The sequence below is a fragment of the Thamnophis elegans genome, chromosome 3, assembly GCF_009769535.1.
Source record: "Thamnophis elegans isolate rThaEle1 chromosome 3, rThaEle1.pri, whole genome shotgun sequence".
In the NCBI taxonomy this organism is placed as follows: domain Eukaryota; kingdom Metazoa; phylum Chordata; class Lepidosauria; order Squamata; family Colubridae; genus Thamnophis; species Thamnophis elegans.
The window spans coordinates 35,928,574-35,942,085 of record NC_045543.1 but is presented as its reverse complement, the minus strand read 5'-3'; the positions used below and the strand labels follow the sequence as shown (position 1 = coordinate 35,942,085).

The following is a 13,512-nucleotide window of genomic DNA, read 5'->3' as shown; positions in this document are numbered from 1 at the left end:
TCCTTAATGACATTCTGGAGGCTTATAAAAATATGATTATTCCAAAAGGATTTAAGAAATCATACTTACCAGCATAGTTTTCATCTTGTACTGACTTAAACTACAGTGTATTTAAGCATTTCCCCTAATTTTATTAGTTTAATACTACCTAGAACTGAGTTCTCAGTTACAAACAAAGCATAAAATCTGGGTAGGTTTATGAACTACAAAACTATGGAAAATATGGAAGAGCACAGTTTCACTAATGATATAAATTATCTTTATATTTAATTAAATATGGAATCTATGACTTAATGAGCTAGACAGCATTTCAAAAAAATTATTGGAAACTGTGAAAATCAAGATACAACGGGGAGAAAGTAATTAGATGTGAACATCAAACAGCTTTTTTGAACTTGAATAATCATCCTGCAAACAAAACATGTTTGATTTCTAAGCAGTCCCTACTTGTCTCACTTCATCACAAAGCAGGATGAAAACCAGCACATAGAGCATCAGTTCCAGCATGGTAGGTTCTTTTTGGAAATCCATCAGCAGGACATAGGCAAACAGAAGGAGAAAGGCAATGTAGAACACAACAGTCCAAGAGAAGACCACAAATGGTGAAGTGAAGAACCACGCATAGTAAAAGACCAACTTTTTGCTCCTTTCTATTGGCTTTTTCCTGAATAAAAGAAGCAAATAGTGTACAATAAATTAATTATTCCAAAAAGAATTAAGGTGAAGAGAGACTGGTTTGAAAAACAACTTAAATGTAAACATTAAATGTTTACAAGTTTGCATCTGCATATATTATCAAATTCTTCTGAACTGATTTTTCAACCAAATGGCAATTGTTAAAACAGATACATGATACAGCTTAGTTTCAAGCTACTTGATTATTTAGGCAATGGTTTATAAGCTAGAGTTTCAAATGGGAATTCTCTACATTAAATCTATATAAATATTAATTATTATGAAAACCAGTGGGGATGGGGAATGGAGAGACTCAGGTTCTAGTCTTCTCTCAACAATAGAAGCTCACTGGATGACTTAAAATCACAGAATCATAGAGTCGATGAAAACTGTGAGAATAATAAACCAGTGGAGTGGGTTGCCTTCAGAAGATGTGAGTGCTCCATCACTGAAGGCTTTTGAAAAGAGACTGGAAGCCATTTGTCTGAAATGGTATAGGGTCTCCTGCTTGAGCAGGGGGTTAGACTAGAATAGTGGTCCCCAACAGTGGCCTGGGCTGGCAAGGAAGGCATGAGCGGCAGGCACACATATGTGTAAACAGCTCCATTTGTGTTAGTAGTATGCATGTGCATGCCCTCTAATCACACAAATGGAGGAGGAGCAGAGGGTGCTTACTAAGGCTTTGTAAAATGGTACTAGGAATTCACATGATTTTGATTCTATCCCTCACTTAATGCAGCCTAAGAGTGCATTGGAAGGCAGGAAGGAAACATTCTGGTGTTGTTTCTAGCCTAATCTTTATTGCACTGGTTAAAAAAACTGCCTCTCCATTAACCCTTATTACATTATTGGCAGTACACCTAGACTTACTCTCGCCTCTGAAGCTTTCCAGAGTTTTTTTTCCCTTTTACTGGTACTTTGCTGGGGCTTGACTTTCTTAAAGAGGAAGGGTTGTTTTAAGCTTTTTACAGTGCTGTTGGGAGGAAATACTCTCCTGTTGGAGTTCTTCCAGCCGGGATGCACCGAACAGCACTTTGAAGACATAATTGAAAAATGCCAGAAAGAAGCTTTTAATGACAAGGAACCAAGATGAGTGACATTCAGCAAGGCTTCTTGACTAACTAGAAAGATTGACATTCAAACGTGAGTTTACATACCCTTTCTGGATTTTGGTCTAAAACTGGTTTTTGGTGAAGTTTAATCCTGTGTCTATTTGTTCTGGTAATTGGTTTAAAAAGCAACAGCTACTGTGTTCCCTCTTTTGCTACATTCTAGCATTAATTGCTTTCTTTGTAGTTAGGCTTATCTCAAGTGTTTACACTTGAGTTTGCCTGGGTTGTAATTTAATTATTTGCATTGCGTTTGAATTTTTACCTGTCTTATGGTTTCTTTTTCTATCTGAGGGGGGTGTGTGTGTCTTTCTTCACTGCTTTAGTGGTTCCTGGCAGTCCTTTTGGGGTGTACTTCTAAGAGGCAGGATGCAAACTTGGCACTGATTTTTTTAACTGCCTTTCTGGGGGGGGGGGCATGTGATCTTTCCTTAAATCTGGATGATTTTTTTAGGATATCTTGTGAGGTGAGTGAGACCAGCAGGTATCTTTAAGTGGTGCAAATGGATCTAAGGATTGCGTCTCCTAGGTGTGCTCTTTCTGGAGAGCTTAAATGACCTCTCTGCTAAAGGGTTTCACTTTATGAGTAAGAGTTGGCTGCTGATAGTTATCATTGCATTTTAACTATTTTAATTCCTCCAGGTGCTCTGGCACTCTGCCTGATTTGTAACTCCGGCTTGCAGGTCTTTTTAATCTAATGATTGGTATTTAGGGCAGCTTCTTGCAAGCAAAGGAGCTTTTTGTATTTTTGTACAGGTAATCCTTGACTTACAACAGTTCATTTAGTCACCATTCAAAGTTAAAATGGCACTGAAAAAAGTGACCTATGAAGTTTTTCACACTTACAACTGTTGCAGCATCCCCAGGTCAAGAGAGGCCAGGTGAGGAGAAGCACCTCTTGACGTCGTGAGAGATGTTGAGTTGGCCACATCCACCCAGTCACATGACCACCCAGCCACATGACCACCCAGCCACACCTACCCAGCTGGTCATTAGGTCAGAGAACTGGTTGTTAAATTATTTGAATCCCACCACTGCCAATATCCCTCTCACAGTTACTGGCATTAAGTTTCAAACTAGCCTATACCTATACAATTGGTTTTTCTTGCCTAGGTGTAAAATCTTTCTTTTATCTACATTGAATTTCATTTTGTTAGATAAGACCCGGTGTTCGAGTCTATCCAAATCTTGAGCTTATCTTCTGGGATGATGGCTGTTCCTGCCAGGTTAGTGTCATCTGAAAATTTGATGAGTTTCCCTTCAATCCCTCATCTAGATTGTTTATGAAGTATTTTAATTTTGGTCACATGATCACGGGGATGCTGCAAAGGTCATAAGTGTGAAAAATGATCATAAGTCAGATATTTCAGTGCCATTGATACATTCACTCACATATGCACAATGTACTTCATAATAAAAAGCTTTTTTTACCTGAAGGAAATGAAGCCACATCCTATTAAAGGGAAAAGGAAAAGGCACAGAATGATCTTCCAATTTTTGGTGTCTCTTGAAATTTCCCCATACCATTGTTTGGAAATAAAATTCTGAAAGATAGAATTATGAAATCATTTGGGCTTTATATGCCTGATCTAGTCAAATGCCCTAATTCTTCAACTGTAGTACAGTGGTATGTATAGAATGCTCTGAATAGTTCATGTACAATTCTATTATTGAAATTAAGCAGACTTAACAGTCAAATATATCACTTATATTTGCACATTTTGAATTATGAATTGTAAGAATAGTGAAGAGGAAAAGATTGAACTTATATTGTGAACTTTTGCCCCTGGCATAAACAATAGGCATGAGTGGAGAGACATTTTGGGCCACCTCCAACTGAAAAAAGGATAAGAGAGTGGAGAAAACAGGTGGATCAGTTGCAAAAAAGGAAAAGATAAAAGTAAGCACAATTTTTGTGGGATTGCTGCCAAGTGGCCAGAGTTAGAAGTGGACATGAAAGAATGGATCACATATCACCAGAATAATGGCTTCACAGTTTCTACAAAAATGGTAATATATGAAGCCAAACACAAGGGTTCTACAGCCTTCAGAAAGGCATTCAGGATTTTACTGGATCACCATCATGGTGCTACAGATTTATGAGGCGATATAGCCTTGCTATGAGCACCAAAACTAGAATTGTGCGAAAAAATGCCAAAAGAATATAAATCTAAAATTCTGTCTTTTCATACATTTGTAATAGATGCTAGGAAGAAAAATAATTTTGAAATTGGCCAGAGTGGGAATATGGATGAAGTCCCACTAACATTTGATGTGTCATCTAATAAGACTATTGATCTGAAAGGTGCCAAAACCATAACTGTGAAAATCTCAGGACATGAGAAAACACATTACATGGTTGTGTTGTTCTGCTGTGCAGATGGCACCAAATTGCCACCAATGTTAATTTGTAAGCTGGTGTTCGGGTCTCTGCTGTGCATGCGCATATGTCTGTGCATGTGCATATTCGTGCATGTGTACATTCACACCAGTGACGTGTGGAGAGGTTTATGGCTGGTGAGGCAGTCTTCTCCCCTGACATCCCACTGTATAAAGTGCTTTCTTTCTTTCTTTCACCCGCCTGAGTTCTGACAGGCGGGCGAAAGAAAGTGGCAGCTCGCTGCTGGCTTTCTTTTGCCAGCTGCTATGTCTGACATAGAGGTGGGCGAAAGAAAGCCAACGGCGGGCTGCTGCTTTCTTTCTTTTGCCCAGAGGCTGCAGCCCCCCTAAGCTGCCTGCCTCTGGGCAAAAGAAAGAAAGCGGCTTTTGCCCACCCCGCCGCTATGTCCGACATAGAGGTGGCCCGCTGCTATGTCAGACATAGTGGCGGGGCAGGCAATAGAAAGCCAGCGACGGGCTGTCACTTTCTTTCTTTTGCCCAGAGGCGGGCAGCTCAGGTGGGCTGCAGCCTCTGGGCAAAAGAAAGAAAGCGACAGCCTACCAGCAGAGGCGGGTAAAAGACCTGCCTCTGCTGGCAAGCTGCCCCGGACACATTGAAAAAAAGCTGGCGGGCTGCCCTCCCTGCCTCTCCAACTCCTACCCCCTTCCCTCTCTTCACTCTCAAACAAACTCTCTCTCAAATTGAGAGTTTGTTTGAGTGAAGAAACAAACACACGCACTCACTCACATACACACACACAAAAACAAATTACTTACAAATTACATTAATTTTGAATTCCTCCCCCTCCCTCCGACCCACATACCTTTTTCAGCTGTTTCACAATCACAGAGGATTTTAACTCTGCTCTTTCCTGCCGTCATGAAAATGTAAAAATGTAAAAGGAAAAAGGCAAGAGCTGCTGAGGTCAGGCTGGGCTAGCTGCTGCCAGAGTCCCCAATGGATGACTCTGCTTAACTGTTTAAAAAAGCCTCTAAAAAAGTGCGCTCTACAGGAGGAGGCAAGAGAACCACATGCCTCATCTACATAAGGAATTTTTCGGCTTTTAACCTTTGCTTAACTCTGCTCAAGTGATCATAAAGATAGACTAAATGAGGCATGTGGTTCTCCCACCTCCTGTAGAGGGCACTTTTTTAGAGGCTTTTTTAAACAGTTAAGCACTAAGCAGAGTCATCCACTGTGACTCTGGCAGCAACTACCTCAGCCTTTTTCCTTTTACATTTTCTTTTCTTTTCATGATGACAGTGGTGAGGCTCTGCCTCCCCGACTGCACATCACTGATTCACACGTGTTCCTGCATGCAAATCCGTGCATGTATATGTTCACACATGTGCACCTTTCAGTTTCGGCATGCGCATGTGCGCAGTTTAGGTACTCGGTGCCTAAAAGGTTCACCATCACTGCCTTAGATAGAACTGAAGGTCGTATCATATATGAAGATAATGAAGAAAGTGATATCAGTGATTGTGAGCAATTGAGCTTCCTAAATTGTGACACTAATGATGATGAGTTCTTGGGGTTTCCAGAAAATTAGAAGAGTACTTGAACCTTAAAGATCCTCCTCATTTGTTAGTGACAGTGATGATGGTTCGTAATACTACTGCTGACTTTACATGGTTGAAATATTATTCTGCTATATTTTATTAAACAAATGTTACTACACCATTTGGTTTGGAATATTTTTTCCCCCTCTTCATTTATTTATTTATTTGTTTGTTTGTTTGTTTGTTTGTTTGTTTGTTAAATTTCTAGGCCGCCCAATCCCGGAGGACTCCTGGCGGCTTACAAAGAAAGAAAAAGAAAAGCAAAATAAAAGAATAATTTAAAAATTCCCAACATGCATACATTTCTAATCGGGGCTGGACCTTTACAATAAGGTCAACAGCCCCAGGCCTGCCGGAACAGCCAGGTTTTAACAGCTTTTCTGAAGGCCATGAGAGTGGGTAAGGTCCAGACCTTTGGGGGTAGCTGGTTCCACAGGGTCGGAGCAGCCACAGAGAAGGCTCTCCTCCGGGGGCCCGCCAGCTGTCACTGTCTGGCTGACGGCATCCAAAGGAGGCCCACCCTGTGGGATCTTATCAGCCGTTGGGAGGTATGTGGCAGTAGGCGGTCTCGAAAATACGCTGGTCCTGAGCCATGTAGGGCTTTAAAGGTGATAACCAACACCTTGAATTGCGTCCGGAGACCAATTCAAGTCAGTGCAGCTCGCGGAGGACAGGTGTAATATGGGTGTATCTCAGTACACCCAAAATCGCTCGTGCGGCTGCATTCTGGACTAGCTGTAGTCTCTGAAAGCTTTTTTATTTTTTATTTTTTTATTTTTATTTTTAAAACTGTTTATTTCATTTTCATTTTCATTTTATACAATCACTTATATACTGTGCATTTTAAAAAAATGAAAATCAATGAACACAACTCATCTTCCACCATAGAAAACCAACATAGCACTTCAATCCCCCATACACCCTTTCTTCTCCCCCTCCAACTTTCATTTCTCCCCTCCAACATTCCCCTCTTCTACTTCCCTTCCCCCTCAAACATTCCTTTCTCCCCTTCCCTCCATCTCACCCTCCTTACATTCCCCTCTCACTCCCTCTTTACTTCTCCCTCTTCTTTCCCTCTACTCCTCACTTTGGTGTATCTCTACAATTCATTAATCTTTTCAGTTTATATTTTGCTCTAATATTAAGAAAAATGAAAAAAAAGGAGAAAATAAAAGAAAAAAAGAAAAAAAAGAAAAGAGAGCAACAGTATACAAGTGCATTCTTATTGTTCTGAAAATTGAGACTGTATTTCCCCCCTCCCCCCCATAAACCCCCCTCCCTAACCCCCTTTCGACTTCCCAGGTCCCATACCCGGCATAACTCTTTATCAAGCACAGTCTGGAATATATTAAAATCAAATAACTTTAGAATTAAAAGATAAAAGATAAAGGAAAAAAAAAAGGAAATAGTAAAAAAAGAAAAAACCACACACACACACAAAAAAAGGAAAAACGGGAAAAATCAACAAATTCTCTACATTAAACTCAGCTTCCCATCATTTTTAAATCTTAAACAATGTACCTCATTCCTAATTTCAGTTATTTTATTACTTGCAGGATTTCAAACTATATTGAAACCAAGTAAGTTAATTAAATGGAATTCCAGCTAAGAGCCTTATCTCTTTATCTAAATATCCAAACCTTTGATTTATCTCTTTTGCCTCCTTCTCTATTAAACCATTTAAACATTCAAATACTTCTCTCGGTTTCCTTTTCCAACTCCTCCCATCCTGCCTTTACCCGTGTCCATATATATATTTTATTTTCATCCGTACTCCTCTTATATTTGCTTCACCTTCCTGCAGACTCTATGGGTATATCTTTCCAAACATTATATTCAAATAACAATTTATACAAAGATCAGCTTACTTTCTGGCTCAAAATAAACTCTACTTAAACCTTCACTACCCTCCCATCTACCCCACACTTCCCAGCTCCATTCAACCCGAACCACAATCCAAGAAGATCACGATCTCCGCTCTCCTCACCCTAAAGAATAAATCATGAACAATTAAAGTAGAAATTCAGAGTTATCCATCGAATCCTGTTTAAATCCCATACAATATATATTCCAAAATCATCGCCACTTCTTTCAGTCTCTTTCAGTCTCAATGTCTCTTCGTCAGTATGCAGCTATACCGTTTTACCCAAGACAGAAATCACAAAATATTATTCAAATTAAAAATTAAGCAAATGTTTTAGAAGCATAACTAAGTCTTTATTCTCTACTCTTCTGCCCTTCCGGAGGGGGAAAGCAATGCCTCTCGCCTTGTAGCCACGTGTTCCGCTGTTTCTCTTCTCCTTCTCCTTGTCTTTCTCCATGTCCGGGTGATTCAGGAAGTCCCGCCTTCAGAATCTTGTAATAGAAATCTCGGGCTTCCAAAACAGAGTTAAGACAATATTTTTGGTTATCAAATGTAACTGTAATACCAAACGGCACTTCCCATCTGTATTGTATCTGAGAGTTTCTGAGTTCCTTAGTTAAGAAAGCATAGTCTCTTCTGGCTTTTAATATTTGAGGTGGTATTTCTTTGAAAACAATCAAATCCTGTCCATCAATTTGCAGCCTATTATTGTAGAACTCCTGTATTATCGCGTTTCTGGATTCTCTTGTGGCGAAATATATAATTATGTCCCTCGGAAGTTGTCGCTGTTTTGCTATGTACGAATTATGGCGATAGATTTTTTGGATCTGCCAATCAAAGTTAAGTCCCGGACTTCCCACCGAGCGACTAAAAGCCTCAAAAAAGGTCTGTTTCAAATTCTCCTGCTCATTTTCACGCAATCCCCTAACTCTTATTGCAGACTCAGTCTTCTTATAATTTATCATGACAAGTTGTTTTTGCGCAATTTGGATTTCCTGTTGTAATATTTCAATTTTAGATGTCAGGTTGGAATTAGCTTCTTCCAAAAGTTCCAATTTATCCTCCATTCCAGCAATATAATCTGTCATAGCATTCATAACCTCGATCATATCCTCCTTTGTTTGAGCAATCTTGGCATCAAGTCTGTCATAAAAGTCTGAAATAAATTTTTGCATTTCCTCTCTGAACTCTTTAAGGATTTCAAAAAGAAATTCTTTCGTTAGCAAATCTCCAGTAGAGGGCGTAGAAGGCAAGGACAGCGGTTTCGTAACAAATGCTGATGTAGAAGAGCGTCTGGGTTTCGATTTCGGTGCCATGATAAAAAGGGAAGCAAACAGAGTCTCTACTCACGTTAATTTGAGATAAGGTAGTTTCAACAAACCCCTGGCAATTAATAAAAAGAAGTCTTCGAGGGAACAGGGCTAATTAGTTTATAATCCCTTAAATCTGTCCAGGAAGTTGAAGATATATCGTTATAGCAAATGCGGAAGTTATAAAATCACCATTTTTTTTAAGAAAAAAAAAAGGTTAAACAAAAGGAGTCTTTTATAAAATTGAAGCTGGTATTTTAAATAGAGAAAAAGGAAAAATTCACAGGTATGGTCACTGCCCGGATTAATCTTAAATGGGTTAATTACAAAGGCTTGTTCTGGGGGGGGGGAAGTAACTCGCCTAGAGCTGAAAAAAAAACAGCTGAGAAGATCTGGCCAGAGTAAATGACTCAGCTTTCGTTGATTCACTCTCTTTCATTCGCAGCCAAAAAGAAAAAAAGGCTGCGAACTCCAAAGAGGATTCTAACTGGCTGAGAGTCCCTCCCTACTTTTTCCTTACTGGAAAAAGAGATATCTAAGATCTTAAATAGATATACGAACCAGAACTCTGAGGGCAGCTTCATTAAGCTGCCGACGGCGGCAAGCACCTCCCCCGGAAAGCTTTTCAAGGGTAGCCCCATGTAGAGCGCATTGCAATAATCCAGGCTTTTTAAAAAATATATATTTCACCCATTGATGCCTTTTTTATTATTAATTTTTTATTTTTTTGTTACATAAACAACACATGCCCACACCAGTGGGAAAAGAAAAAATCAAAACACAAAAAAGACAAAAAACAGAAAACAAGGCAGGGGGAAAAAAAAGAAAAAACAAACAAACAAAAAAAAGAAAAAAAAGAACACAAGTATATATTATAAAAAAGTATATCAGCTGGTTACAACATGTTTTTGTGCATCTCTTCCATTAATTCATATTAATTCAAATATCTTAACTCAAATGTTTACCATATTGACATCATCATACCTCCACTTTTAGTTGACTACAGTTGTTTAAACATCTTTCATCCTTAACTATGCCAAAGATTTAATCCATAACCACATGCTAGCATTTCATTTACTTGTTTATAAAATCCTCCATTAACATCAAATCCTCATATCCTGTTTTAGCTAAACATCCATAATATTTAATACCAAAAATTCCATCCTCCATGTATATAGTTTATTATCATTCTCCTTTCTTTATGTAATTATATCGTATATCATAACATTTTCCCCATATTAGTTAACATTTAACTGTATGTAGTTTTATTTTATTTTTTAATAGTGATAATTATTGTGATTAATAACCTTTGTATATGGTCCAAAAATATTTCTAACCTTCCCTTCTCATATCCAATTATTATTTATCATATCAACTCCACATTATATACATTACTATCATTATCAATTATTATTCAACTATGTCTATTACAAATAAAATTAATTAGGTTTAGCTAATTTTGAATTGTATTCTTCCATCTATCAGCCTGTGTCTCTCCAATAACAAAACCTCCTTAATCCTGTTGCCATTCGTGGATCAAGTTCTCCAAACGTCTTTATGAGCAAGTCCAAACAAGAAGATCTTTGCACCTTTATGCTTAAGGTGCCTCTCATATAATGTCGTTGTCCTCCATTTATTCCACTTTTCAGCTTGTCTTTAATTCTCAGTGGTGGTATCAAAAGTTTTGCAAATAATATTTCATAAAGTATAAATTCTTTAATGCTTCTCATTCCTCCTACGCTCTGTCTTTCGAAGTAAATCTTCTGTGTGGCTGCCCCCCCTTCAAACGTTCCATCTTTTTCTCCCTCAGAGGTAAACCAGATGCCCGGAATGTCAGCAAATTGAAAATCTTCATCTCTGACATCCTTCGTTTGTATTTCAGGAACATTCAAACATTCAACATTCTCACTTTTTTCTTCATATTTTGATGTTAAAAGCAGCAAGTAATCCAGCTTCCTTTCAAATCTGTCGTACGTGTCAGATAGCTTTTGTAGTGCAGAAAAAATCATTTGAAATGAATCATTTGAAACTTGAACAGACGCCATCTTTGTACGCAGTTAGTATTTTCCCTTTAGAAGCTTTAAGGTATTTGCAAGTAAAAACAAGCTGGGAGCTGTACAATCTTATCTGATCTTAGACCAACCCAGCCAAGCAATAAAAGTGTCAAGTTGTAGGGAGTCAAATTATAGTAAATTGGTTTACAGCCCACTTAGAGAGAGTCAGAGGAGATGTTGGAGTAATCTTTCCTTTGTCCATGTAAGTAGCATTTAAAACATTTTAAAAATAGGGTAACCACAGTCCATAAACCAATAAAGAGATCCAAATCGCCGCTAGATTCTTCTGTTCTTTGGTTTCAATTAGCTTAAATTTTTATGCGGACCGTGTCTCTCTGAGTAATAAAATCACCTTACCAGCTGGAGACACTCACGCCATTCTTAGGGGCAACCTGCAGTTTCGGTTAGCTTACGGCTAATCCAGAAGTCACTGGCAAAGGAGGTTAAATTCCAAGCCCCCAGGGATTTTGTGAACGTCTCTGGGGTCACTGGATCTCCTCCAACCTTTCACTGTCTCTCCGGGACAGCTTGGGTTCAAAAATGAACCGTCCAATTCCTTCGGAATAGAGGAATTTCAGGAATAGCCTGAAAATCTGTCTTCTCACTGCTAAGCCCCACCTTCTTCCACCAATAATCCAGCCTTGAGATAACAAGGGCGTGAGTGACCGTTTGAAGTGCCCCCCGGTCCAAGTAGGGCCACAATTGGTGTACCAGGCGAACCTGGGCAAAGGCCCCCCTGGTCACAGCCGACAGATGGTGTTCCAGTGTCAGCTGTGAATCCAGGAGGACCCCCAAATTGCGAGCCCTCTCTGAGGGGTGTAAGTCTTCACCCCCCAGGATCAAGGACGGACTGTCTGAACTGTCCTTCGGGGGTAACATCCATAGCCACTCGGTCTTATCAGGATTGAGCACCAATTTGTTCATCCCAATCCAGATCCTGACAGCTTCCAGGCATCGGCACATCACGTCCGCCGCTACACTGAGCTGGCACAGGGCAGTGAGATGCAATTGCGTATCATCTGCATATTGATGGTACTTTATCCCATGCCGTCGTATGATCTCACCCAGTGGTTTCATGTAGATGTTAAATAGGAGGGGGGACAGGACCGAAACCTGCAGCACCCCACACTTAAGGGGCCTAGGGGTCGACCTCTGTCCCCCGACCAACACCAACTGCGACCTACTGGAGAGGTAAGAGGAGAACCACCGTAAAACGGTGCTTCCCACTCCCACCTCCTCCAGACGTCGCAGAAGGATACCATGGTTGATGGTATCGAAAGCCACTGAGAGGTCAAGAAGCACCAGGATAGAGGAATGCTCTCTATCCCTGGCTCGCCAGAGATCATTGATCAGTGCGACCAAAGTGGTTTCTGTGCTGTACCCAGGCCTGAAACCAGACTGAAAGGAATCCAGATAATCCGCTTCATTCAAGGTCCGTCGGAGTTGAATGGCCACCACCTTCTCAACAACCTTCCCCAAAAAAGGAAGGTTGGAGACAGGACAGTAGTTTTTCAAGATGGCTGGATCCAGGAAGGCTTGAGGAGGGGCCTCACCACCGCTTCCTTTAGTGGTTGCAGGAAAGACCCCTCCTGCAAAGAAGCGTTGGTAATCACCTGGAGCCAGCTGCATGTCACCTCCCTGCTGGTCGAAACCAGCCAGGAGGGGCACGGGTCCAGTAAACAGGTGGAGGCACTCATTGCTCCCATAGCCTTGTCCCCTTCCTCAGGGATGACAAATTCGAACTCATCCAAGGAAATCTGACTTAGACTTACCCTCGGCATCTCAGCTGGTATTGCCCAAGCGGAGTCAAGGTCTGTCGGAAACTGAATGATTTTATCCGATAGAAACTGAACAAATTCCTCAGCTCTCCCCTGCAGGGGTTCCCCCACCCCCTCACCTTTCAGGAGGGAGTGGGTCACCCTGAAAAGGGCAGCTGGGTGGGATTCTGCGGACGCAATAAGAGTGGAAAAATGCCTGCATTTTGCTGCCCGTATCGCCACTAGATAAGTCCTAATGAAGGCTCTTAGTAGTGTTCGATCAGATTCAGAGTTACTAGTCCTCCAACGTCGCTCTAGGCGTCTCTTTTGGCGTTTCATCTCCCGGAGTTCCTTGGTGAACCAAGGTGCTCTCCTGGATCCACTTCCATGGAGAGGCCTCAAAGGCACAATCCAATCCAGTGCCTCAGTCGCCGCAACATTCCAAGCAGCAACTAAGGATTCGGTTGGATTGCAGGCAAGGGAGTCAGGTATCTCTCCAAGCTCCTCTGAAATCCCATCGAGTCCATCAGGCGCCTGGGGCAGAACCACTTAATCGGTTCCACCTCCCTGCCGTGGGGGAGTAGTGTCCTGAAGTCAAGCCTCAGCAAGGAGTGATCTGACCATGACAAGGGTGAGGTCTCTATTCCCTTTAATTCCATATCATGTCTCCACTGCCCCGAGAGAAATACGAGGTTGAGTGTGTCCCGCTCTATGAGTTGGGCCCTGAACTACTTGGGTCAAGTCCATGGTTGTCATGGAGGCCATGAACTCCTGTGCCCCTTCAGAGTGGCTTTCTAGAAA

The 13,512-nt window shown here is 40.8% G+C and overlaps 1 protein-coding gene across 1 annotated transcript in view; it reads right to left on the bottom strand.

Annotated features, from left to right (window-relative positions):
- The window catches only part of TRPM8 (transient receptor potential cation channel subfamily M member 8), a 175,729-nt gene that overhangs the window by 60,340 nt on the left and 101,877 nt on the right, over positions 1-13,512 (bottom strand). The window contains exons 16-17 of the mRNA XM_032213076.1: positions 3,216-3,328; positions 448-664 (exon numbers count right to left, since the gene is read on the bottom strand). Of these exons, the coding sequence (XP_032068967.1) occupies positions 448-664; positions 3,216-3,328 (330 nt within the window). The remainder of the gene's footprint in view (positions 1-447; positions 665-3,215; positions 3,329-13,512) is intronic.